The sequence below is a fragment of the Phoca vitulina genome, unplaced genomic scaffold (genome assembly GCF_004348235.1).
Source record: "Phoca vitulina isolate PV1807 unplaced genomic scaffold, GSC_HSeal_1.0 scaffold4, whole genome shotgun sequence".
NCBI lineage: Eukaryota > Metazoa > Chordata > Mammalia > Carnivora > Phocidae > Phoca > Phoca vitulina.
Window position 1 is genome coordinate 15,448,988 of NW_022589707.1, and position 27,801 is coordinate 15,476,788.

Sequence of the window (27,801 nt, forward strand, 5' to 3'; positions counted from 1 at the left end):
CTTCTGTTTTTGTGTTCTTCCTGCCTGTTCCTTGGTGGGCCCTTTACACTTGAAAAGTCAGAGTCTTTCTTAAGTATAGGGAAATATTCTGTATTTCTTTATTTTCTCTCTTCCACTGTCTGATATTTCCTTCTGTAACTCTATGAAATGGATACTGGATCACTTAGATTTATCCTCAAAGTATGAATTTCTCTCATGTATTTTCTCTTTTGGTCTTCTTGCATTATGGTCTCTATATTGCTTTTTTATTTTCATAAAAATTGGTCTTAAGCTTGTCTTTTAACACTCCAACTGCATTTTTATGTCAGCAATCAAGACTTCAACACAGAACTAATTCTTTAATCATTCATTTTTCTCCTCAGCAGCTAGTCTTTTATTTTAGACCCAATTCACTCTTGACTCTGAGGGAATCTATGATCAGATCTTCCCAAAGTTCCATTCTGCCTCCTCATTATCTCTGTTTCCACCACGGTCAGGTGTTTCATTTGTTCATCTTAGTCATCCTCTTTCAGGTCTAATCTCCCTCAAATGTCTGATGGGCCTTGATCACCTATTTATATTAATAAATGAAGGACTACATTGGTCAGTGATTGTGAGAGACATGGGTTTCCTTGCTGGTTGTAGTACTTTGTCTCCAAACCTCCAAATGGGAGGTCTCACTCACTGTGGGACTCTGCAGGTAAGTGGTACACTGACAGACAGGTTGCCCTTTAGAAGTAGAGAAAAGGTAAGTAGCTTTGCCTTGGTATTGCCAGAATGAGAAAGGCCATATTTTGATGGTATGGTCCTTTAATGTACATCACACCTTGATGGAGCTCCCTTTCTTTTCCTGTCCCTGTTCCACCTCCCTCATCCAAAGCTTTGCTTTGTGCCCCCACTCTCTCTCCAATCCCAGTCCATACGAACATACCCTGCTCAACCTTCCCCAAAGCAAATCCCTAACTCCACCTGAGGAGCTGTCCTCATAGCTTTATCCTAGAACTAATGCTGTTGCCAGAGCTCTTAATATGAAGAGAGAGAAGTAAGGGAAATAACTGTTTTGGAGGAAGTCCCTTAATTATTTGCTTTGATGTTCCATTTTTCCTACACCTGCTCCCTACTCCCATACTTGCTGACGCTGGGCTTGGAGTTTCAGGAAAGATGCCTTACTAAGAATTCTCGGACTTGCAGCGTGCAGCACAAGCACCTATTTTGGGTTCCATTTTATTCTGTTCTGGTTTCTCAATCAATATAATTCCAACTGCTTTCTATTACCCTGAAATTCCTTAGACTTTCTGGTATTATAAAATAATAATGAAAGCAGCTAAGATTAATTCAACATTGGCTAAACGTAAAAACTCAAAGTGCTCTGCACATAATATCTCTCTTGATCTCACAATAACCCTAGGAGGTAGGTACTACTATCATCATCTTCATTTTACAGAGGAGGAAATTGAAGACCAAAAAAAAAAAAAAAAAGAGTAAGGAACTTGCCCAAAGTCACACAGTTGGTAAATGGTAGAGCCTGGATTCAGACATAGATAATCTGGCTTCAAAGCCTTCCTTTTCTACAACTGGGATTTGTTCTTTTTCTTAGGTCTGTTTTGTCTTTTGCAATGATATTAAGAAGCATGGAAATGTAAATGGGTACATTTAGGCCATCATTTTGTAATGGAAACCCATTGTTTTTATTATACCAGTATTGTTTCACACCACACTTTTAATTGGTAGAGATATCTTTATGAAAAAATGCAGGATCTAGTAAAGGAATCCAGTGACAGAAAATGAGCCCTTTGAAACTGTTTAAACCAGAATCAACAGAGGTAATGTATAGGATTCCCAAAATGAGAGGCTTGAAAGTGGCAATTTCAAAAGCACAGGTTTTTTTTAATCTAAGAAAACAATAAACAACAGCATGTTTGTGTTCTCAACAACTCATTAGTTTACTGTCACACCACCAGAGGGAAGTTGAGAACGTATGAAAATTTGAGTCCCATCTTATTCCCTGACAGTGGCCTTTTTAATAATTCAGTTGGACTGAAATGCACATGATGTATCTACCACATGCTCTGTGCTACAGACTGGAGACAGAGGAATGAGAGGCACTGTCCCACTACTCCTGCCCTTACAGAGCTTACAGTCTAACGGCAGGCACAGGCATGGAAAGCAAGGACTAGAATTCAGTGTGATAAGTGCTGTGATACAGGCAGGTACACGGAGGGTGGCATCAGAACAGAGACAGGCCTTCCAAGGAGCTTTCCCTGGAAATAACTCTTATGCTGAGGGTTCAAGGTTACACTATTATTGGTTTGGGGAGATTATAAACTGAACGTATCATCTTTTCTCTCAAATCTGCCCCACTATCGACCTATATAACACATATAAAGAGCACAATGGTCCACACAGAAAGCTCCTCTTCAGTATTCGTCAAATCAATCAAGTCCCATCAAATTCTTCCTTATATTTCAAATCAATTCCCTACTCTCTGCTCTTATTACAACTACCTTCACTGCGGGCTCTATCACTTCTCACCTTGATAACTATAATAACCTCATAACTGGTCTTTCAGTTAAATCTCTTCACTGGTTAAAAAAACAAAGTGATTTTGAAAACTCCCCTTGGGTGGTACCCCCACTTGATCTGGGCCTTCTCCAGCTTCTTCTCTCCATACTCTTTCCCACTATGCTAAACTCCCTACAGTTCTCTGAGAGTCTATGCTCTGTTTTGCCTCACTGCCTTTACTTAAGCTGTGTGGTCCTCATGATTTGAGATGTTCTAACTCTCCCTTGCTCATTAACACCTACTCAGCCTTTAAGTACATCTCTTCTGAAGTTATCCTGATGGCCACTCTTCTCTTTGCTCCCCACAAGCGGAGTCAGGTACCTCTTCTGTGTAATCCCATGCCATCCTACCTCATCAGCACTTATCACAAAGAATTACACTCAAATTATTTTCTGTAATTGTTTCTTTATCTGACTCTCTATTATCTAGATAATGAGCTAGTACACTGCCTGTTACACAGGAGGCAATCAAGAAATACTAAAAGAATGAAAGAATGAACGAACGAACGAAGAGAATTAAGTCTGTGAAAGCTGATGAGAGAACCAAAGGAGATAATGGAGAGAAGGACAGAACATTGGAGCAATACCCACCTCTAGTGGGTACGAAGAAAGAAGCTAGTGAGGGAAACAGAATGAACAATCAAAGAGAAGAAGAAAACACCTAGGATTGTACAGTAAAGTAACCCAAAAGAAGAGGAAAATTTAAGAGGGTGCAGGTGGTCAACAGCATCAAACACTACAAACAGGTCAAAGAAGGCGAGAACTAAGACAAGACCACTGACTTAGAGGCAGTCACTGGTGACTGATGATGGTGATGCTGGGTTTCCTCCCGCCTCCCTCAGCACTGACAGAGACATCTTGCTCAGCCATGGTTGGAGGCAAGTTAGGGCTTACAAAATAATCAAAGGTGTGCAACTTACCTGTGCTAATCTCTTTTTTCCATCATTAAAAAATTGAAAAACAGAATATTCAAAGAAAATAAAATCTCACCATCCAGATATGATGTTATTTCATTGCTTCCTTTGTTTTACATTTATAATTGTACAAAATTGGTATTATATTAAATTCTATGTGCTAATTAAACAATTTCTTAATTGTACTTAAATTTAGTCAGCCCAAGTTAGCTTTCTCATTGTAAAACAATAAATTAGCATTCTAGTTTATAAATAGAAAAAAAAAGTTATAGAATTTGATGTGCCTGCTTGGCCATGTATGCACAATGGTTCATGTCACATAGTATTAAAATTTTATCTTCTTAATTTGTATCAATAAAATTATTATTTATTCTAAAAGATAGCATCCCACCCTAAGTATCTTATCTTGACCCATTTAGTCTAGATTTTCTTCTTTCCATGCTGTGGAACAGGGCTGCTACAAATAGGTTAGGTACCAGATACAGAACATCTATAGCAGCTGCAAGACTTTTTTCTTTTTAATAATCTTCAGTCAAAATTAGATATAGTGGCTTATAAGTAATTTATTGAAGTCGAAATCACCACATTAGGCATGCTTGTCTGACAATTTGTTATATCTCGAAAAAACAGTGTGAACCAGTTTTCAACCGTCTTTTGAGATTTTTTTTTCAGTATAGAGTATCTTTTGGTGGAAAAAATAAGAAATAGAAGGAATGCAACATTTCTAAAAGAAAGAATTACTAGGTCAAAGGATGTCACCATTTTTAGGGTTTTTTTTTACATTATATTGCCAAATTGAATCCAGATAGGCTGTGTGAAATTTTCACTTCCCTCAGTGTATGAGCTTCATGTCCCCATACCCTTGCCAACACTGGGTATTCTTATTTTTAGTCTTTAGCAACCTCATAGGTGAAAATGATATCTTATTATTTTAATTATCATATTTATATAATAGTAAAAATAAATATTTGTTCATATTTATTGACCTTTGAATTGAATTGATTATTCATGTCCTTTTAACTATTTTTCTAGTGGGCATTTGCTTTTTAAACTACTGGTTTATAAGAGCTCCTTATATATTCATGATAGTAACCATTTGTTACAAATATTACCCCCTTTAATTTATCTTGTTATTTATGTTTTCTTTTTCTTAAGTTTATTGAATACACTGCAAGGGAAAGGTGGGCAGGACAGCAAAGGAGTGACTGTCTGCCATTATTTATAGTTTTTGACATAAGAGGTTTTTAATTTTATACAATCAAATAAATTAAGCTTTATTTCTTCCTCAGAATGATATTTAGAAAATTCTTTCCCACACCCATGTTTTATAGATTATTCACTCCACGTTCTTTCTCATATGGTTGTAGTAGAATAATACTGATAATCAGTTAGATGATTTATTTCTACCATCTACCATCTGATACACATTAAGTGATTCTAACTCCCTAAAACTTATAATTACAATTCCAACAGTGGTCAATATGAAACACAGGTTTAAAATTAAGTTCTAGACTTTTCTTACTCCAATTTTAGCTGTTTAGACAATTTTTAAAAACCAGAGAGATTTGAGTTTAGAAAATTCAAAGTTCCCTTTAACCCATCCATATGAAGCACAGATCTCTTGCTAGTTATCACCCACCTCTCAAAAACCTGTTAGGGATCCTTATGATGGGACAGGACTGAATGAAGCGCCTCCTAACTGGGTCCCATCGTATTTTCTTCTTACCTGTTACCACAATTATCAGCAATAAGTCAGACACATACAACACATGGCAAATAATACATAGTTACTGTAGTTATAAAGACAGAAAAACAGGAAACAAAACAATACTTGAATACAGAAAGAAGTGATGTAAAGTAGCATTTAACCCTGTTTTGGAAGTCAAAACAAAATTAAATTAATATATAAGCAGTGATGAAGGTATTCAACTCATCCCCAAAGAATACGAACAACATGTACACCATTTTTCAGAATTCTGGTTCAACAGAACATGCATTCAATAATCACCAATGCCATCTTGTGGCAAAAATTCACCAGGAGCTTTACAAACAGATTAGAAATTATGACATTTTTAAAAATCAGTGAATGTCAAAAAAGGAGCTCTAGCTAAAATTAATTTGGCAGAATGTAGGCTTCTGTTTTCTCCCAGGTTTGGTATTCTTTTATCAGTTAAATGGGTAAGAGGATAAAGCAATGGGCACCATTCTTTGAATATGAAATAAGCTGATTAAAATGCTATAATTAAAATGTTATGGTGACAACCAAATAAAGCAAACATTTAATATCTTGGCACTTCCACTGTGGGAGAGAAAAAAGGAAATTCATCTGCCTTCCCAGGAAGCAAATCAGCTCCATATTAATCCCAATTAAAACTTGTTTTCTTATAATATAGTAGAAAAATACAAAGCATTATTGAACTGGTAAATGGGATAATTTTGTCTCTTCCCAAAGTTTGATAGCTCCCAAAGATAGCTTTTACTGGCAATACAATTAAATTTATATAGAGTTTAAAGTTTACAAAGAGCTTCCACACATATTATCTCATTTGATCCTCACAACAATCCTGTATGGATTCAACAGTCATTTCATTAAGCATTGGCTATGCCTTGAACCCTAGACTAGGCCCTAGGGTCGTGCAAGGAGATGACTCCTACCCTCAACAGCTCTTGGTCTTGTGAGGAAGGCAGATGTCTAAACAAATAATTATATTACAGTGAAGTAATTGCCATAACGGTAGCCATAAAAACACTTTGAGGAAGATATTATCATTTTAATTTTATAAGTCAGGAAGCCAAAGGAAAATTAAGTGACTTAATGCCTGACCCAGCATCCAAGCTCAGCCTGTCTGACTTTAAAACCTGCCTTCTTTCCACTATACTATACCACACTTATCTTGTCTCAAATTCCTTAGAAAGTGTACAGTTTTGGGGTTTGGCAATTGAAAATAAATTTAGATGTTTATCAGCAAGGTCTGGTTTGTTTACTGTAGTACTTGTACATAGAGATACACAAATAGTGTGTAATGAAATGGCATTACTGGTGCATACATACTTATTATGTGGAGAAGGCAGACTCCTTGGCAAGGGGAGGAAATATTCATTTTTGCAAAAGGGTTATCTTTTAACTAAGTCTTTTAAATCAGCAATGCCCAAATGTTGATCTACAGACCACTGCTAGGCTAAGGTAAAGACTGACCAGCCCAAAACAAAAACAAAAACAAAAACAAATGAACAAGGCAGTGATTTTTTTTTTTAAAGGTAAAGTGTTCCATTTAAAGGCCTGTCCTTTTTTCAGGGATTAGGAATTTTTTGTTATTAAATATGCTTTATTTTATGAAATAGAGGTGATAGGAAATGGGTAGTTGGTTTTGATTTTATTATTCTTTCTTGGAAAAACAGAAAATTTACAAGCCTATGTGTAGCCCCAAAATACACATATTTTTTAAATTACAAGTTAATGATATCCAAAAGTCTGGAGAACCACAGCTTTAAATCAATACAATTTTTGTTGATAACTCCTAAGTCCAACATTGTAAACCATACTGTCAAAGGATACAAAAGATTTATAAGAAACTTCCCCTGACCTCAAGAAGCTTATATTCTAATTAGGGAGACAAGACAGACACATAAAACAATTAGATAGCAATACAAGACAGAATATAACAAGTGATTAGCTTAAAATTTGACATTTTTATGTATCAAAAGTGTTAAAATGTACATACCCTTTGACCCAGCTATTCCACTTCTAGGAATTTATTCCTAAAGAAACAATCACAGATGCATGGAAAGATGTATGGACAAAGATACTCACTATTATATTATTTATAATGGTAAAAAATTAGAAACACTTTCAATGTCCAACGATAGGGAGATGGTTAAGTAAGTATGCTAAATAAACATACTTAAATATGTTCATATTCCACACACTAAAAAGTATATACACGAATATTTATTCACATGAGAAAATATTCACAATATATTGTAAACAAAAAATGCAAGTACAAAATAGTACCAGAGTATGATACCATATTAGTAAAGAAAAAAGTGCTTGTATAGATTCATGAAAAATACAGGAAGGATATACATCAAATTTTAATTGTGGTTATCTTTGGGTGGTTACTATGAGTGATTTTGGGATTTTTCTCCTTAATGCTGGTCTTTATTTTCCAAGCTTTCCCATTGAGTAGGCATTACTTTTGGACTGGAAGAAAAATAATATCATATTACTTTATTCTTTTAACTATGTTAAAAAAAATACTGTAAAGAAACATACCAAAGTGTTAACGTGGTTATGATTAGGACTGAGGATTATCACCTCTTTTATAGTATCCAAAAATTCCATGATATATTTTATCATGGAAAAATACAAACAAATTTAGAATAACACTAAGGGAATATACTGAAAATTACTGAACCACACTTATAATAAAAAATCCTTTTGACGTTTTCTCAGAGCTCTGTCAAACATCTTTGGCCTGTTTCTCAGCCACCAACATAAGTCTGTCATAGGCACAAGCTAATGTTGACTCTACAGAGGTTATTCATGCAAAGTAGGCGCTGACTTCAGAACCCACATTTTCTTCCTTTACCCAAAGATCAGAAACAGAGAAAAACCAGCAACATAGCAAATATATGCCTTTCCAATTTCATATAGATATATTCCTGGTCTGAAGTTTTGTTCATTGAAGCTTTGATTTTTATATATTCAAACTGCCAATCTTCATTTGTGATTGCTTCTACTCTTCAAAACAAAAACAAAAAGCATAATTTCTTCAATATTTTGTTTTTTGCTAATGTTTATAATTTTTTTTAAAGAAATCTCTACATCCGACGTGGAGCTCAAACTCAGGACCCAGAGATCAAGAGTCACATGCTCTGCCAACTGAGCCAGACAGGCACCCCTATTTTTTGCTTTTATTTTGTTTTCCTTTCTATTAAATTTATTTCAATATAAATATGACAAAGGCATTGACTGAAACAGAGTGGTAGGCTGAGCACACTCCCCTTTCCCCAAAGCCCAGCAAATAACACAGAAGCCATTTTTTTAAAAATCCAAAATCAAAAGAAAGCAAGAAATGTTTTTAGTGGACTAATACTATGAGGAATCACTGAAATATGAAAAACATGGTCCTATACATCCAGAGTAAAGGGCTACTGCAAGTGGTCAGAGCAGTCCTTACAGTAAAATAAGCCCAGAAGCGGAAAACAGCAGGAAGAACTGAAACAACTTAACAGAATTTACAGATTGGGGAGTGGCACAGAAGTTACAAAGCAGATCAGCCTCTTCCCCATTTACCTCTTTGGGTCAAGCATTATGGAACAGAGGTATTCCCGGATGGGAATAGTGGCATTAAACAAGACAGGTGTCACTCCCCAGGTAGGAACAATGAGTATAAACACTGGATCAGAGAGTAAGACAGAACCCTAGATGGATATTAACTCCCAGGTAGAAGAGGGGACACTCATACAAAGAAGACTGGCAATGGTACACTCCATCCCATTCCATCTCTACCACAATCAGTGGAGACATGCTGCAGTAATAGATGTAACATTTACAGGAAGGCTAACAAGGACTCTCAAATAAAGATAAATGAGCACAAAACCAAGACTCAAACATGAAAAAGAGGCATGAGTGTGACTAACAGAAGAACTCACAACCAAAGAAAGTTGACAGGTTAAATAGGGTAAGACCTTAGATCAAATACAATTAATATCCTCAGAGATATGCAAGATAATAATGCATTTATTTAAAAAAGAAATCAATTGGAGCCCTCAGAAATTAAGTTTTGATCATTGAACTAAAAAACCTAAGAACTGAAAAGATAGAGTTAATGAACAAACTTAATTAATACAATAAAAGATGGAGCCAAGAAACTCACCAGAATACAGTAGAGAAGGAAAAAGAAGTAGAAAGTACTTCACAAAGTTAAGATATAAAAGAATTAAGCAATCTCAACCAAAATTCCAACCGCCTTTTTTCCAGAAGTGGACAAGCTAATCGTATACTTCATATGGAAATTCAAGGAACCCAGAAAACCAAAGCAATCTTGAAAAAGAACTAAACTGGAAGACTCACACTTTCTGACTTCAAAACTTACTACAAAGATACAGTATTCAAAACAGTTTAGTACTGGCATAAGGATGGACATATAGATCAATGGAATAGAATTAAGAGTCCACAAGTAAACCCAAACATCTATGGTCAATTGACTTTTGACAAAGGAGACAAGACTACTCAATGGCTCAATGGGGAAGAACAGTCTTTTCAACAGATGGTCCAGATTCTTTATCTACTCAAACTCTCAATTGTGAGATTACATTTTTTAATGTATAAGGACACAAAAATTTTGCTTCCCTCAGACTTCTGGTGAAAGAATTACTCAAAGATATATATCTGGAGCTAAAAAAAAAAATAATCCAGAAACAAATAAACAAAGTACAAGAAAAGGGTAAGGAGAGAAACCAGTAAGGCCTTGAAGTTAAGTGCTGATTGGGAAAAGAACAAAACACAAGTTTACCAATATTCAAAACTACAATCTCAGATGATATTGACAAGAATAACTGTGAGGATAAGAAGGGGGTTGAGAGAAGGGAAAGCAGAAGAATGATAAAGTCTTTGCCTGTTCAGAAGAAAGACATAGAAAGTGATTAATACAGATATTGATAGAAAAATACAAATTTAGTCATTGTGCAAAAATTTAAGAGTACTAGATGGCTTCACTCCAAACACTGAAGGAAGATATAATACTTATCTTACACAAATGCTTGCAGCGAATAGAGAAACTCATTTACGAGACAAATAGAACCTTGATATCAAAATCTGATAAAGACATTAAAAATAACTACAGGTCAACATCCCTTAAAAACAGGCACAAAAATTCCAAACAAAATGTTACCAAATAAAGTCAAAGTTATACAAAAAGGATAATACATCATGATCAAGTGAAATTTATTCCAAGAATATAAGAGTGATTTAACATTAAAAAATCAGTATAATTCACCACATTAACAGAATAAGGAGAAAAACCATATGATCATATCAATCAATGTAGAAAAAGCATTTGATAAAATTCAACACCCAGCAAACTGGAAAAAAAGAAACTTAGGCTCACACAAAAACCTGTACACAAATGTTCGCAGTAGCTTCATCAATAATAGCCAAAATCTGGAAACAACCTTCCAATGAATGAGTGGTTTAACTGTGGTATATCCATACTGTGGCATAATGCTCAATATTAATGAACTACTGATCTGTGTAACAACTTGGATGGCTCCCAAGGGAACTGTGCTGAATGAAAAAAGTCAATGCCAAAAGGTTACATATTGTAGGATTCCATTTACATAACATTCTTGAAGTGACAAAATTATAGAGATGGAAAACAGATTAGTGGTTGCCAGGGGTTTACCAGGGGAAGTGGCTGTGGCTATAAAAGGATAACATAGGAGTCATTGCAACGATCTGTTCTATATCTTGACTAGGTGGTCACACAAATCTGCACACGTGATAAAACTGCCTAGAACTCAATACAAACATACACACAAATGAATGCATGTAAAACTAATGAAATCAAAGTAAGGTGAGTGGGTGGTATCAATGTCAACTTCCTGGTTGTGTTATTATACAACAATAACAAGATGCTATCATTTGGGGAAACTAGATGAAAGGATGGAGCATTCTGCATTATTTCTTATGCCTGCATGTGAGTCTACAATATCTCGAAGTAAAAAGTATAAAAAAATTTTAAAATATGAAAAAAACTGTGTTGATATGGGACAGATTGCATTCAAAATGATATGTCTGAAACAATTATAAATATTCTCACAAAAAGAACTATTTAACATGATCTAAAATTCTGATTTAGGTGGCTATGCCACACAGTATGGTCTTAATGCTTTATACAATTCAGTGTCATTTCAAAAGAGAAGCAAATTAATACTGTATTTAGAATCATAGCTGTGTAGATTGCTTACCTCACAAAAGCTCCAGGCCAAGTGGCTAAGTGGGGTTAAAATCCAGCCTGCACTCTATTCCCCAGTGCACCCAAAGGACTATATTTACCCAGAAGAGGCATTTTTATTTATTTATTTTTAAGATTTTTTTTAATTTTTATTTTTAAGTAATCTCTACACCCAATGTGAGGCTCGAACTCACAACCCCAAGTTCAAGAGTCACCTGCTCCACTGACTATGCCAGCCAGGAATGCCTGGAAGAGGCATTTTTAAATAATTTGCACAATGGCACACTTTGGGCTAGCGGTGACCCACTTGTTAAGTAAATCACTTTCTTATACACTTTGGGAGAATTACTGAGTCTATTCCTAGCACTTAAATACACTCATCTTTAAGTTTTTGCCTTTTGCCTTTCAAAGCAAGAAGATCTGAACCCATATCTTAGTTCTGTTGTGTTGGTTGAATATAGAGTATTCTTTAGGAGGCTTCCATTCTGTCTCAAATCCTTTTTGAAACAAAGTGGTATATAAATCAATATAAACCAAAATATAAATTAGAGTGCTATACTGTACTGTGTTATGGCTTAATCATAGCATGATATATATATAATGATATTTGTGTGTGTATAAAAAGAACTGCATTCCCTTAATAAAATACTATTCCAAGAACTCATTTAATCCTCACCACAACTCTATGATATAGATAATATTATGATTCCCAACTTACAGATGAAGAAACCAAGACCCAGAGAGATTTAAGTAATTTTCCCAAGGTCACTTAGCTAAGCAAATGAAAAATCTGGGATTCAAACCCATACAGTTTAGATCCAAATCACTCTTTTTTTAAGTTTTATTTATTTAAGTAATCTCTACACCTAATGTGGGGCCTGAACTCATGACCCTAAGATGAAGCGTCACGTGGCTTCCAACTGAGCCAGCCAAGTGCCCCTAGATCGAAATCATTCTTAACTACTCTATATTATTACTCTTAGTCATAATTCAATTCAGCACCTGAGAAATGTGTCTAATAGAGGTACTTGATAAATACTTGTTGAATGAATGAATGAATATTAAGGCAATGATTCTCAACTAAAGTTACATTCTCCCAACCCCCCAAAGAAATTGCTCTTCTCTCCCAAAACTCTGGTATTCTCTCCCATTATACCATCATATTGCTACCTTATTAAAATAAAAACCACAATAAGTCACTTTAATGAATGAAATAACTAGTATTTCCCATCCCTTGGGTTTTTAGGAGTCAAAATGGTTATGTATGAAACTGTATGAAACATGCAGTCTGTTTTAAGGGTGTGAGCAGCTATTGATTACTTAACGGCTTACACAAGAAATGTATCTTTAGGGAGTTACAATATATTTTTTTGAAGATTTATTTATTTATTTGAGAGGGAGAGAGAGCAAGCATGAGTGGGAGGGGCAGAGGGAGAGAGAATCTCAAGCAGACTCCCCGCTAAGCACGGAACTGATGTGGGGCTCGATCCCAGGACCCTGAGATCATGACCTGAGCTTTAAAACCAAGAGTCAGACCCTTAACGGACTGTGCCACCCAGGCACCCAAGGGGAGTTGCAATATTGAGGCAAAAGCAGTTATACATCCCCCAGATATCAGATATGTTATATTGCCTCTCTTTAACTACACCATTTACTATTTATCTATTTAAAACATTCTTTTTTTCTAAGATTTTTTTAAAGTTTTATTTATTTAAGTAATCTCTACACCCAACGTGGGGCTTGAACTCTGTACCCCAAGATCAAGAGTCACATGTTCTACCAACTGAGCCAGGCAGGTGCCCCTTTTTATTTAAAACATTCTATTTTCATATATATCTCTGTTTATAAGCCGACACTAAGAGAGGAATAAATGGTAAGTGAATGAAAATGCTGGTTCTTGCTATCTCTGTTGCTCACCATTTCTGTTGTTTATTAAAAATGTTCATTTCCCCTGCCGCACTTCATTTTTCTGTTCTCTTTCACATTAGTCTCTTGTCTCTTCTGACTTCACTCTTCTGACATTTGTAGCAAAATGTATGCCTATAATACATAGACTTCTATAAAAGTGAAGTAATCATAGCACATTGAGAGACATCTTCAAATCTTAAGAGGCTCTTTGTCATTTGGTTTATGTTATTAGTTATTCAACTATTACTTTACTGAAGAAGAAAAAAAGCTTTGTTGGTTGAGGAGTTTTGTCTTTGGGGAAGGGGGGTAGGCACAGGAGGAATTGTTCTTGGCTCAAACTGTTCCAAAAGCTAGATGGGATATTGAAACCAGTGTTCATAAATGACTGAATGCTAAGCCATACTGTCCTTCCTTAGGATTTATAAAAACCAAATAGGCTAAAACTTTTACAGATTAAAAGTTAATAAAAAAGCATAATTCATAAACTTGTGTTAGATTAAAATATTAAATCTAACAAAAAAAATCTTGGGAACACTTCTGATTTAAAATAGCACCACCACATTCTTAATGTTTATGAATGGCTGCCAAGACTTTGAAATACATTTTTAAATAAAAACCTCACCCTTTTGGATCAGATTAATCTTTTGATAGAAAGAATTCACTATAAATATTCTATAAACTGTATGCATACTAGATGGTCTCTAAGGCTCTAAAAATTCTACAATTCTCAATGGAATCAGAAATGCTCCAAGAATCTCAGAAACTACCTAGAGCAATAGTTCTTGAGGTGCTGGATTTGCTGGCTCATTGCAAACTTATTAAAAACAATAAAAATAAAAACAAAACCAAAAAGCAGATTACCAGGTCCATCCAGGTAGGTCTGGCATATTAATTTTGGTGGGAAATCACAATCTATTGAGAATAATAAAAATTGTTGGCTCTCTTCCCAGAAAAATGAACATATACACTCACAATTTTACATAATGATACAATTCCCTGAAGACCAGCCACAGACTCCAGGTTAAATTGTAAACCCCAGGCTAAAAAGCAAAAAGAATTCAGACCCAGAATGTTATAAATGTTTTCCAAAGGGTGGTTAAATGGAAGAAGGAATAGATTTATTCCACATTCTAGAAGACGACACAACTGGGAGAAAGTCATAGAATTTGCAGCTGAATTTAAAGCAAGTCTTTGTAATAGAGTCAACAAATAATCTGACAGCTTTCTCCACAACATAATGGGCAGCCCATTAATCTAAGAGGTCAAAATAAGTAGACCTCTTTAAAATAGATATTTAGGGGCACCTGGCTGGCTCAGTTGATAGAGCATGCAACTCTTGATCTTGGGGTTGTGAGTTCAAGCTCCATGTTGTACATAGAGTTTACTTTTTTAAAAAAACCCAAAACATTAAAATAGAGATTTTTTAAAAAGATTAGTGCTATTGTGGGAAGGATTCCCACACTGGATAGAAGATAGGGTAAAATAATTTCTAAGGTCTTTTTCAATTTTAACATTTTATGGTTCTAAAAAGTTTCAGAAGAGGGGAAAAAAGGAAAAAAAAGTTAATTTTAAAACTTTTTTTACTGCTTATGTTTTCTGTGTTTAAGATTAAAAAAAAACCTGCCTGCATTTATACTCTGTGTATCTGTGTCAATGTGCCTGTCTTGAAATGTGTAAACCATAGCCAGAGGGTCTGTTTTTCTTAATTGAATATCACTTTTTTTTTATGTCCAGAAAAACTTTGTTTAAAAGAAAAATGAGCTGAAACCAATACTGAACTGTATGTCAACTAAATAGAATGTAAATTAAACACTTATTTAAAAAATAAAAATAATGAGTATGACATACATCCTACAACCCTAGAAAATAACTTAATCAGTTTCTTTACTAACAACTAAATATTTGAATCCTAATATACTAAAATAAAAATGTATAGTAATAACCCACTTAGGAGTCAGAGTACATGACTTGGTCTTTTCCTGTTTCTGGATCTCCTGCACTCTAACAAGTACCCAGAGAATGATCGCTGTCCCCCAAAAACATCCTTGAGGGAGAGAGAAAGACTCTGTGTTGGGTGAGTGTAGATATAAGAGACTAAATACGAAAAACAGATTTGTTTTTAATCAATACATTGTGACAATGCCTGATGAACTAAAATTTTGCAACCTATCTCCTTGAAGGACCACCAAAATAGGTAGCTCTTTAGAAACACAGAACCCTCCCTATTTCTGCAAGTGAAACTGAGGAGCCAAGCAGAAGGAAATTCGCAAATTCTATAGTTAAATGACTCTATCCAGAAATGTCATTTATTACTTTGCTACTGATTCTGTTCCCCGATTAAAATTAGAAAAGTAATCAATTTTGAAGTGAAGTCACAATTGTTCTTTATGAACTCACTTTCACTTCTCTTGGGTCACCATTTTCTGTTGGCAAATGCAGTGTGTTCAAAGAAAATACCTAGACTTGACCAAAGGCAATAAAAGCTTGTGTTGGACCAAATCTGACAAAAAACAACAAAATATTCACCAAATAACAAATTTTTAATGTCTGCTATCTAATTTAAAACTGTTTTTAGGGGCGCCTGGGAGGCTCAGTCAGTTGGATGTCTGACTCTTGATTTCAGCTCCAGTCATGACCTCAGGGTTCTGACATCAAACCCCGTGTTGGGCTCCGTGCTAAGTGTGGAGCATGCTTAGGATTCTCCCTTTCCTTCTCCCATGTTGTTGCAAATACCAAGATTTCATTCTTTTTTATGGCTGAGTAATATTCTAGTGTATGTGTGTACACGTGAGCACACGCGTGTGCACATACACACACATTTTCTTTATCCATTCTTCAGTTGATGGACACTGGGCTGTTAAGTCAGTCAGAGAAAGACAAATACCATATGATTTCACCCATATGTGGAATTTAAGAAACAAATGAGCAAAGGGAAAAAAGAGAGAAAGAGAAAGGCAAACCAAGAACAGACTCTTAACTATAGAGAACAAACTGATGGTTACCAGAAGGGAGGTGGGTGGGGGGATGGGTGAAATAGGGGGTGGGGATTAAGGAAGGCACTTGTGATGGGCACTGGGTGATGTATGGAAGTGTTGAATCACCTGAAACTAATATTACACTGTATGTTAACTAACTAGAATTTAAATAAAAACATCTTAAAAATGTAAATTACATCATATCACTCCCCTGCTTAAAATTGTCCAATAGCTCCCCTTCACCTTTAGAATAAAGAAAGGTCACAAATTCAGTTTTAGACCTCCTAAACCTGAGGGGTATAAGGCGTGTAAGTGGAGACATGAAGAAAGCAAGTATATGGCTCTCAAGAAAGATTTGGGCAGAAGTTACAAAGTGACCCTACTTACTGGCATATGGATAGAAATTGAAAACCAAGGATTTGGGCGAGAATACTTGAAATTTAAGTGGAAATAAAGAAGGGTGGAGGTATAGGGTCAAGACTTGAGAATTCACATTAAGGCCTGGTAGAAAAGGAAGAGATGACAAAGAAGATTAAGTATGAGAGGCCAGACTCATAAAAAGAAAACCAGACCTAATACCTGAGAAGCTGAGGGAAAAGGATGTTTTAAAATGAAGAGAGGGGCACCTGGGTGGCTCAGCCAGTTAAGCGGCCGACTCTTGGTTTTGGCTCAGGTTATGATCTCAGGGTCGCGGGATTGAGCCCCGTGTAGGGCTCCCTGCTCAGTGAGGAGTCTGCTTCTCTCCCTCTCTCTCTCTCTGCCCCTCCCCCTGCTTGAGTACTTGCTCTCTCTAAAATAAATAAATAAATCTTAAAAAAATAAAATGAAGAGAGAGTATAAGATGGAGATTGAAAAACATCCACTTGATTTGACAACACATATGTCATTGGTGACATTAGCAAAACCAACTTCAAAGATGTGATGGGGAGGTATGGTGATGAAGACAGCAACTCTAGTCAATGCTTTCACAAACTTGGCTATAAAAGGAAAAGGAGAGATTAGAAGAGATAAAACTTAAAGCTCAAATGCTATAGGAATGATTTGATGGAGAGAAAAAGGCTGAAGACACAGGACAGAGAAGTGATAATAACACAGATTTTCTGAATAGGCAGAAGGGGATAGAATAAAGGCATAGATGGAAGAATGCTACAACTATTTCTGATAATATTCAACATAAAACTGTACTTGGAAAAAAAGAATATTTAGAAAAGCCATACAAAAATTCTATGTGCTAGGGGCGCCTGGGTGGCTCCGTCGGTTAAGCATCTGCCTTCAGCTCAGGTCATGATCCCAGGGTCCCGGAATCAAGCCCCGCATTGGGCTCCCTGCTCAGTGGGGAATCTGCTTCTCACTCTCCCTCTGCCCCTCCCCCCCAAACTTGTGCACATGTGTGCTCTCTCTCTAATAAATAAAATCTTTTTAAAAAATGTATGTGCTAAATTCCTTAGTAAAAAAAAAAAAGTATTTTAGACTATGTAATGTAAAATAACTCTCTTGCATGAATAACCACAGACGTTGATAATTACTCATTCAATAAACATTTACTAAAAGCCTACTAAAAGCTGGACAGTGTTCTAAGTCTCTGTAGAATATGATAAAGAATAAGACATTATTTTTGTCTTTAAGGAACCCAAACTTAGTAAGTAGATAAGTTGAGAAACAAACAATTGCAATTCAGCATATATAAGTACTGTGATCCTTTGTGTATATATATACAAAGGAAGGTGGTGGCACAAAGAAGAGGCACAAGAGCATAGGCTTTGAAGTCCAACAGACTGGTCTGAATCCGAACTCTGACATTTATTAGCTATATAACTTTGCACAAGTTATGTAGTTTCTCACTAAGCCTCAGTTCCCCATCAGAGAAGAGGATGCAAAAGTTACTTACCTCACAAGGTTATGAGGAGAAATAAGTTAATGGTTGTAAAACACCTTGAACAGGCCAAATACACTGTAACTACTCTGTACAAGTACCCTATATGTATTAAAAAACAGAATTTTAAAAAGCTGTATAGGGGTGCCTGGGTGGCTCAGTCGTTAAGCATCTGCCTTCGGCTCAGGTCATGATCCCAGGGTCCTGGGTTCAAGCCCCACATCAGGCTCCCTGCTCCGCGGGAAGCCTGCTTCTCCCTCTCCCACTCCCCCTGCTTGTGTTCGCTCTCTCTCTGTGTCTCTCTCTCTGTCAAATAAATAAATAAATAAAATCTTTAAAAATAAATAATAAAAAATAAAAAGCTGTATAAAGTATACTTGAGTGGGTCTTATAAGACAATTAGGAGAATGGAATGCTAGAAGAAACAGTATGTATGGAATCATGACACAGTGTAGCACTATAGTAAATTACAATTTTCTTTTTAATCTCTCTCTCCACCCTATTCTTAGAATTTAAGTTACTAACTACAAATACTTCTATGTAGCTGAAATATAAAATGAAAGACATCAGTGGTGAAGTTGGAGAGGTAAAAAGGGACAAACAGAAGAATTAGGGTAAAGAGGAGAAATTTGTGACCAACTGGATAAGGAATGAGCAAATGGAAGAAATCTGTGATTCCCAAGTTTCTAGCTTGAATCACTAAATTGATGAGTTAGTCATGAAACTAGTTAGGATAAGGAGCAAAAAGGAAGAAAAGGTTTGGCAGGAAAGATGATGAAATTATTTTTTGACGTGTTGAATTTAAGATACTCTTCAGTAACTTGCGTGGTAGTCTAGTAGCCATTGGCAAACAGACCAGGAAAATAGGTCTGGGTTGGAGACAGATTTAGGCATTGTTGAGAGATTAATATCACCCAGGGAAAATCTAAGAGTAGGAAGGGAAAACAAATAAACAAGCATATATTCTCAGATACTAAAATTAAGGGGCAGATAAAGGAAAACTAATGAGAAGTTCAAGAGCTAAAAGAATAACTAAGAGCTCTTCAGGAATAGAGACTCTGTCTAATTATTATGCATTCCTAGGCTCTAGTACAGGAGGTAGTCAAAATAAAAATGTAGAGAAGTTGGGTAGGTTGAAGACTAAGAGATATCTAATGGATTTAGCAAGTAGGAAGTTATTACCTTAACAAGAGCACTTGAGTGGAATGAAGGAGGCAGAAGTAAGACTGCAATAGATTGAAGAGAAAAAAAAAAAGAAATTAAGTAAGAGTCTATTCTTTCTGAAAGCTTGGCTATGAATGAGAGAAATAAAATAGGATACATCAGCTAGAAGAAAACCCAAAGGTTATTCATATAATACATTGAGGAGAAACAGATTCTTCCTGATAAAATAAGAGAAAATATAAATGAGTGTTTATGAGAAAAACATTTAAAAATACAACAGTTTTAACAGAATCCCAGGTTGCCGCTAGTCATACATAATTATTTACATAGTATTAAATAAAACATAATTCACTGATAAAGAACTAAAAGGAAAGCAAAATATCAAAATGTTGATATAGCGGTCTTTAAGTGGAATTAATATGGATGATTTTCAAGTTCTCACTCAATATTTTCCAAATTTTAATAATAAGCTTGTATTTCTTGTACAGTGGTTGTGGTAGGAAGTAGAAGACAATAAACTGTACCAAAATTAATGCTATTTCAAAGGCAGAAAAGATTTAAGAGATTCTAACTCAAAGAAGATAAACCATAGAAGAGATGAAATATAAGCAGGCTGGAAGCAGGAAAGAAACAGTAAGAAAAAATAAAACTGACACAGATATGAAATCTTCATTGCACACAGCAGTACAAACACTGCTGAAAACATAGTAAAGGACATAAGCAACAGGACTGAGAAAGGCAAACAAGACATAAATGAACTCTGAAAACCATAAAACATTGTCAAAAGAATTAAAGAAGATCGTCTCCAAAGGCAAGGGAAACAAAGGCAAAAATGAACTATTGGGACTTCATCAAGATAAAAAGCTTTTGCACAGCAAAGGAAACAGTCAACAAAACCAAAAGACAACCCACAGAATGGGAGAAGATATTTGCAAATGACATATCAGATAAAGGGCTGGTATTTGAGATCTATAAAGAACTTATCAAGCTCAACCCCCAAAGAACAAATAATCCAATCAAGAAATTGGCAGAAGACATGAACAGACATTTCTGCAAAGAAGACATTCAAATGGCCAACAGACACATGAAAAAGTGTTCCACATCACTTGGCATCAGGGAAATACAAATCAAACCCACAATGAGATACCACCTCACACCAGTCAGAATGGCTAAAATTAACAAGTCAGGAAACAACAGATGTTGTCAAGGATGCGGAGAAAGGGGAACCCTCCTACACTGTTGGTGGGAATGCAAGCTGGCGCAGTCACTCTGGAAAACAGTATGGAGGTTCCTCAGAAAGTTGAAAATAGAGCTACCCTACGACCCAGCAGTTGCACTACTAGGTATTTACCCCAAAGATATAAATGTAGTGATCCAAAGGGGCATCTGCACCCCAATGTTTATAGCAGCAACGTCCACAATAGCCAAACTATGGAGAAAGCCTAGATGTCCATCGACAGATGGATGGATAAAGAAGATGTGTGGTGTGTATATACAATGGAATATTATGCAGCCATCAAAAAATGAAATCTTGCCATTTGCAATGACGTGGATGGAACTAGAGGGTATTATGCTAAGTGAAATAAGTCAATCAGAGAAAGATAATTATCATATGATCTCACTGATATGTGAAATTTAAGAAACAAGGCAGAGGATCATAGGGGAAGAGAGAAAAAAAATAAAACAAGACAAAACCAGAGAAGGAGACAAACCATAAGAGACTCTTAATCTTAGGAAACAAACTGAGGATTGCTAGAGGGTACGGGGTTGGGGGGATGGAGTAACTGGGTGATGGACATTGGGGAGGGTATGTGTTGTGATGAGCACTGGGTGTTATAAGACTGACGAATCACAGACCTGTACCCCTGAAGCAAATAATACATTATATGTTAATTAATTGATTTTAAATGACAGGGGTGCCTGGGTGGCTCAGTCAGTTAAGCGTCTGCCTTCGGCTCAGGTCATGGTCCCAGGGTCCTGGGATTGAGCCCTGCATCGGGCTCCCTGCTCAGCGGGGAGCCTGCTTCTCCCTCTCCCTCTGCTGTTCCCCCTGCTTGTGTGCTCTCTCTCTCTCTGTCATATAAATAAATAAAATCTTAAAAAAAAAAAAATAAATAAATAAATAAATTACAAAAACTTAAAAAAAATTTACATGAAGAATTAAAGAAGATCTAAATAAATGAAAAACATCCCATGTTCAGGAATTGGAAGACAACATTATTAAGATTGTAATACTCCCCAAACTGATGTACAGATTCAACACAAATCCCTATAAGAACCTCTGAGTTCATACAAATTGACAGGCTGGTTCTGAAATTTATATGGAATTGCAAGGGACCTAGAATAGCCAAAACAATCCTGGAAAAGAATAAAGTAGGAGGACTCACACTTTCTGATTTCAAAACTTGCTATGAAGTAACAGTATGGGAGGCAGTATGGTACTGGCACATGGATAGACATACAAATGAATAGAATAGAATCGAGAGTCCAGAAGTAAACCTGAATATTTATGGTCAACTGATTTTTGACAAGAATGCCAAGACTATTCCACGGAGAAAGAACAGTCTTTCCAACAAATAGAGCTGGGAAAATAGGGCAGCCAGTTGAGATAACCCTTACCCCACACCAAACATAAAAACTTACTCAAAAAGAATCAAACACATAAATGTAAAAGTGAAATTATAAAACTCTTAGAAAAAAACACAGGGTAAGTTTTTATGACCTTGGATTAGCAAGAGTTTTAGATATGATACACTAGACTTCACCAAAATTTAAAACTTTTGTGCTTCAAACAACATAATTAAGAAAGTGAAAAGACAACACAGAACATGAAAAATATCTACAAATCATGTGTCTTATAAGGAAATTGTATCTAGGATATGTAAAGAGCTCTTAAATTCAATAGTAAAACAACAACTCAATTAAAAATGGAGCAGGGGCATCTGGCTAGCTCAATCAGTAGAGCATGCAATTTTTGATCTCAGGGTCATGAGTTAGAGCCCCACACTGGGTGGAGAGTTCCCTCTTAAAAATATAAATAAATAAATGAATAAATAAATAAAATGGGGCAAAGTAGTTAAAAGACATTTCTCTGAAGAAGACATATAATCAGTCAACTAGCACATGAAAAGATACTCAATGTCAATTACACCTCAAAAAAGTTGGAAGAGAAACAAAGAAAGCAAGCAAACAAGAAAGAAAAAATGTTTGACATCATAAGTCATCAGGGAAATGCAAATCAAAAATCACAATGAGATGCCACTCCATATACACTAGGATGGTTAGAATTAAAAAGTCAATAGATAATAACAAGTGTTGAAGAGAGCATGATGAAATTGGAAGCCTCACACACTGCTGGTAAGAATGTAAAATTCCAGCCACTTTGGAAAAGTTTGACAGTTCCTCAAATGAATATACATAGAGCACAGAGTTACCATATGACCTAACAATTTCACTCCTAGGTATATACCCAAGAGAAATGAAAACCTATGTCCACACAGAAACCTCTATGCAATTTATAGCAGCATTATTCTTAATAGCCAAAAAGTAGAAACAGTCTAAATGTTCATCAATGGATAAATGGATAAACAAAACGTAGTTTATCCATACAATGGAATATTATTTAGCCATAAAAAGGAATGAAGTACTGATAGCCACCACTTTAACATGGGTGAACTTTGAAAACATTACGCAAAGTAAAAAAAGGCAGCCACAAAAGACCATATACATAATTCCATTCATACGAGAAAGTCCATAATAGGGAAATCTACAGAGACAAAAGGTAAATTAGTGGTTACTTAGGGGTGAGATGGGGGTGGAGTGGGGAATGGAAGCAGGAGGATAAGGGAATAATACCTAAAAGACATGAGGCTTCTTCCTGAGGTGACAAAAATGTTCTAAAATTGACTGTGGTAATAACTGCACATAACTGATTATACTAAAAACCACTGGTTTTAAATGGTGAATGGTGAATTTAAATGGTGAATTGTATAGCATTTGAATTATATCTCAAGCTATTAAAAACATAAATGGAAATGTTAAGAAAAAGTTTAAAAGAATTAACTACTCTTGTACTAAAGAAAATAAATAAAAAATGGAATTGCAAGATATTAAGAAAACAAATGCAACCGGAAGCCTATAACCTACAGAACCAAGTAAAGCAGTATTCAGAAGAAATCTTTTTTCTTTTTAAAGATTTTTATTTATTTGTTTGAGAGAGAGTGAGAGAGCAAAGCAGGGGACTCTGGGATCATGACCCAAGCTGAAGGCAGATGCTTAACCAGCTGAGCCACCCAGGCGCCCCAAAAGAAATCTTATAACACTTAGAAAGAATGAAAAGAACATTTAGCATCCAACATGAGAAGATAGAAAAACAACCACAAAATAAATCTAAGAAAAGCTAAACAAAGGATTTAAAACAATGAAAGAAAAAAGTAATAAATAAGAAAACAGAAGAAACAGTAGAACTAATTAAAAAAAATCCAAGAGCTGGTTCTAAAATCCAAGAACCAAGAAAAAAACCCAGGAAATGTTTTTAAACATAAAAGAATATCTTGCTCAACTGCACACAAAATAATTTTGAAAACTTGGATGAAATGGATTATTTTCTAAGATGATATAAGTTATCAAAGCTTCCCCCCAAAGATATACATTGTAAGCAGCCAAATTATCATAAAAGTAGACATAACTGTCAAAGAGATCCTCTTCTCCCAAACACTCAAGGTCCAAAGATTTCACAGTCAATTTAACCAAACCTTTAACTTTAATGCCATTTAGCCAGAGACAGAAAGAAAACAAACAAAAACAAAGAAAATTTTGAAATAATTTTTATGAAAGTGGCATAACCCAACAAAGATAAAACACAGAAAACTACAAAGCAATTTAGCTTATGAGGAATGATACAAAATTTCTAAATGAAGTTTAGCAAATAGAACCCAGCAGCACATTTAAAATAATACATGGTGACAAAGAGAACTGATTCAAGAATGCAAGGATGGTGTAGTAATAGTAAATCTATTAGTACAATTCATCACAATAGTAGATCAAAGGATTAAAATTACATAATTTCCAAAGAAGCTGAAAAGCTTTTGACAAAATTTACTTCCATATTTTTTTAAAGATTTACTTCAGAGTCAGCATAAGCAGGAGGGGGAAAGGGAGAGAGAGGATCTCAAGCAGACTCCCCGCTGTAAGTGGAGCGGGATACAGGGCTCCATCTCATGACCCTGAGATTAGGACCTTAGCTGAAACCAAAAGTTGGACTCTCAACCAACCACGCCATCCAGGCATCCAAAAATTTACTTCCATATTAGGAAATCTTAATAAAATGGCAATAGTGGACTACTTTAACATGATAACATATGTACACTTCAATCTAAAGTCAGGTCTAATCTTAACAGGAAAACACAAAAAACATCCCACTGAAGTCAGCAATAAGGGAAAGATCCACTACTGTCTTACTGTTTAATATTTTGGGAAAGTACTAGCCAAATTAATTTGACAAAAAAAAGAAGTAAGAACAAAAATTGGAAAGGAGGAGATAAAATTATTTTTATTTTGTAATAATGTGATCATTTAACTGCGAAGCCCCCCCAAAACAACTGGGAAACTATTATAGATAGCATTAGAATTCTAAAGGTGGCTAGGTACAACAAGATAAAAGATATAATAAAAGTAGAAACTCCATTTACAATAGCAACAAAAAAAGATAAAACGCCAAGGGCTAAACATAACAAGAAATGTGAAAGGTCTTTATGAAAAAACTTTAAAATGTTACTGAGAGATGAGAAAGAAGACTTTAACAACAAGAAATGAATATATTCCCTGCTCTTGAACAGAAGTTTGAACCTCAAAAAGACATCAAATATCTCTAAATCAATCTGTAAATATAATGTTCTACCAATGAGAATATCAACAGAATGGGGGAGAGGAGCTAAACAAGCAAGAATATCCAGGAAAACTCTGGGAACTAGAGTAAGAGAGGACTATACTCAAAGAATGAGGTCATTAAGGTACAAATAGGTGAAATAATCAATGAAACAGAATAAAGTCCCAGTAAGAACCCCAAATTATATGTAGGAATTAAATACACCTACAGACAATATTTCAGTACTGTGATAACTCGGTAGCCACCTAGAAAAATGTTGGATTCTTACCTTAATACTTTACATAATTTATATATATATATATATATATTTTTTAAAGATGTTATTTATTTATTTGACAGAGATAGAGTGAGAGAGCACAAGTAGGCAGAGAGGCAGGCAGAGGGAGAGGGAGAAGCACGCTCTCCACTGAGCAGGGAGTCCGATGTGGGACTCGATCCCAGGACCCTGGGATCATGACCTGAGCTGAAGGCAGCCGCTTAACCAACTGAGCCACCCAGGTGCCCCATAATTTATATTTTGTATAGATAAGTGCATTTAACTTAAAATTATAAAAGTACCAAGAAAAAAACATAAGAATTTTCATTTTAATCAGAAATAATAGTTAAATAGGGGAGGCCTTTCTTATGATGCAAAAAGCTAAAATCCAAAAAAAGATTAGTAATTACAACTACAAAAAATTTTAATTTCTGCTGAAAGAATATACCGGAAACAAAGTCAAAAGCCAAATGACAAACTGTGAAAAATATGTGCAACACATATCACAGACAACTAATTTCCTTAAAACACAGAGCTCCTATAAAAAATATTCAACATCCCACCAGAAAAATGAACAAAAAAATATAACCAGGTGAATAAAAAATATAAGCAAATGTTATAAAGTTAACAAATACAGTTCTTACATCTATTGAAAAGATGAAGAAAAATATACCTATTAAATTGACAATTTTAAAAAAGTTTGATAACCCACTTTATCACCAAGGGTATGGGAGGCCAGCAGCCCAACACTAACAGTAAAACATAAACTGGTACAACCTCTATGGAAGGCAATTTGACAATATCCATCAAAATTTAAATAGTACATAGCCTTTGACCCAGCAATTGCACTTCTAGGAATTTATTCTAGACAGACTCACTCATGTGCAAAAATGTATAGAGGGATATTCATTGTATCATCATTTACATTAGCAAAACTGTAACCATTTTAAATGCCCATCCAAATAAACAAATGTTACTGTTTCTCTACACACACACACACAGGAAATTTATCATTGGTTGCCTCTAGGGAAAGAAGCCAATTAGCTGGGGTCAAAGGTAGAAGGAAAACTTGCCTTTTATCATATGCTCTTTTGTACCATTTGGATTTCATGTCATGAACATATAACACATTTCACATTTTTATATTAAGATTTCAATGCTATCTTTGCCCAGCTTTACCAGTTGTTATATTTTTCCTTCTCTTTGTCAGTTTTTCAGTTTTCATTAGCAGCAATGTTAACTGTTATCCCAAGTAATACACTATATTTAATCAAATTCACACAGGGAAATTACAATAGTAACTTGGGTTCTATTACCTATTATCTTGCCCCTGAGCTCTACCTCTGCATACTTATTCTATAAAAATGTTCCCTGTTCTTTACTGAGTGTATAGAGATTATGAGTTAGAAATCCACGACCAAAAAGCTATGAATTTCTTGGCCTATGGGGCAAACACATAATCACTATTGCATTTTAGGAGACAGCAAAAAGACAAGAAGCTGCTCAAACAAGGTTTCACAAAATACCATTTGTGCTCTCACCATGAATGCAGAGTCTAATCTATTTTTATGTGTAAGAATTTGATTTTATCCATTTGTCCAGAGTCAATGGGGCTGCTGAGAATTGAACCCACTAATCAAATTCACAAGAAACTAATTGCTTACATATAATGCCAATGTACTCATTTAGAATTTGAGTATATGTGTGTATATGTACACATGTATATATACATATATAATTAGTGTGTGTGTATATCAAGAGTATGAAATCCAGCATATCAAGGAATCATACATAAATGATAAGTATGCCCAAGGAAAACCACATGAGTGTGTATAGGGAAGAGAATAAATCAGAGAAGGTCAAAGAAGGCTTTCCTGAAAACACAGTGTGATTGAGCTAAGTTCCAATGGAAGAGAAGCTAAAAAAAAAAAAAAAAGGAACAGAATGAGGAGTAAGAGAGTTCTTGTATGATGGGATAGCATGTGAAATGGCCCTGTGGCAGAAGAGAGCATGATATGTCTAACGAAATAGAAGACGATCAAAGAGCATCCAACGTGATGTAGAATTAACTCGAGAATTAGACAGACAATGCAGTGCCTTTTAGGTGGTGGTTAAGATTTCTGCCTTACCCTAAAAGCAATGAAGAGCTAGTAAAGGGTTGTAAGCAGAGACCAGAACAGTTTTGTGCTTGCAAAAGATGAGTGTACTGTATGCACTGGAGAGCAAGAGTAGAAGCAGGAAGACTGCTTAGAAAGCTACTGCAGGGGAAAAAAGAAAGAAAGAAAGAAAGAAAGAAAGAAAGAAAGAAAGAAAGAAAGAAAGAAAG

At 35.3% G+C, this 27,801-nt stretch overlaps 1 protein-coding gene across 2 annotated transcripts in view; it reads right to left on the minus strand.

The window, feature by feature from the left end:
- The window catches only part of KLHDC10 (kelch domain containing 10), a 50,459-nt gene that overhangs the window by 19,858 nt on the left and 2,800 nt on the right, over window positions 1-27,801 (minus strand). Inside the window, exon 2 of one of the 2 annotated variants that reach the window (XM_032401573.1) lies at window positions 5,094-5,180. The exons of the other annotated variant lie outside the window; for it this stretch is intronic. Within the exon in view, the coding sequence (XP_032257464.1) occupies window positions 5,094-5,180 (87 nt within the window). The remainder of the gene's footprint in view (window positions 1-5,093; window positions 5,181-27,801) is intronic. 2 annotated transcript variants of the gene reach the window in all.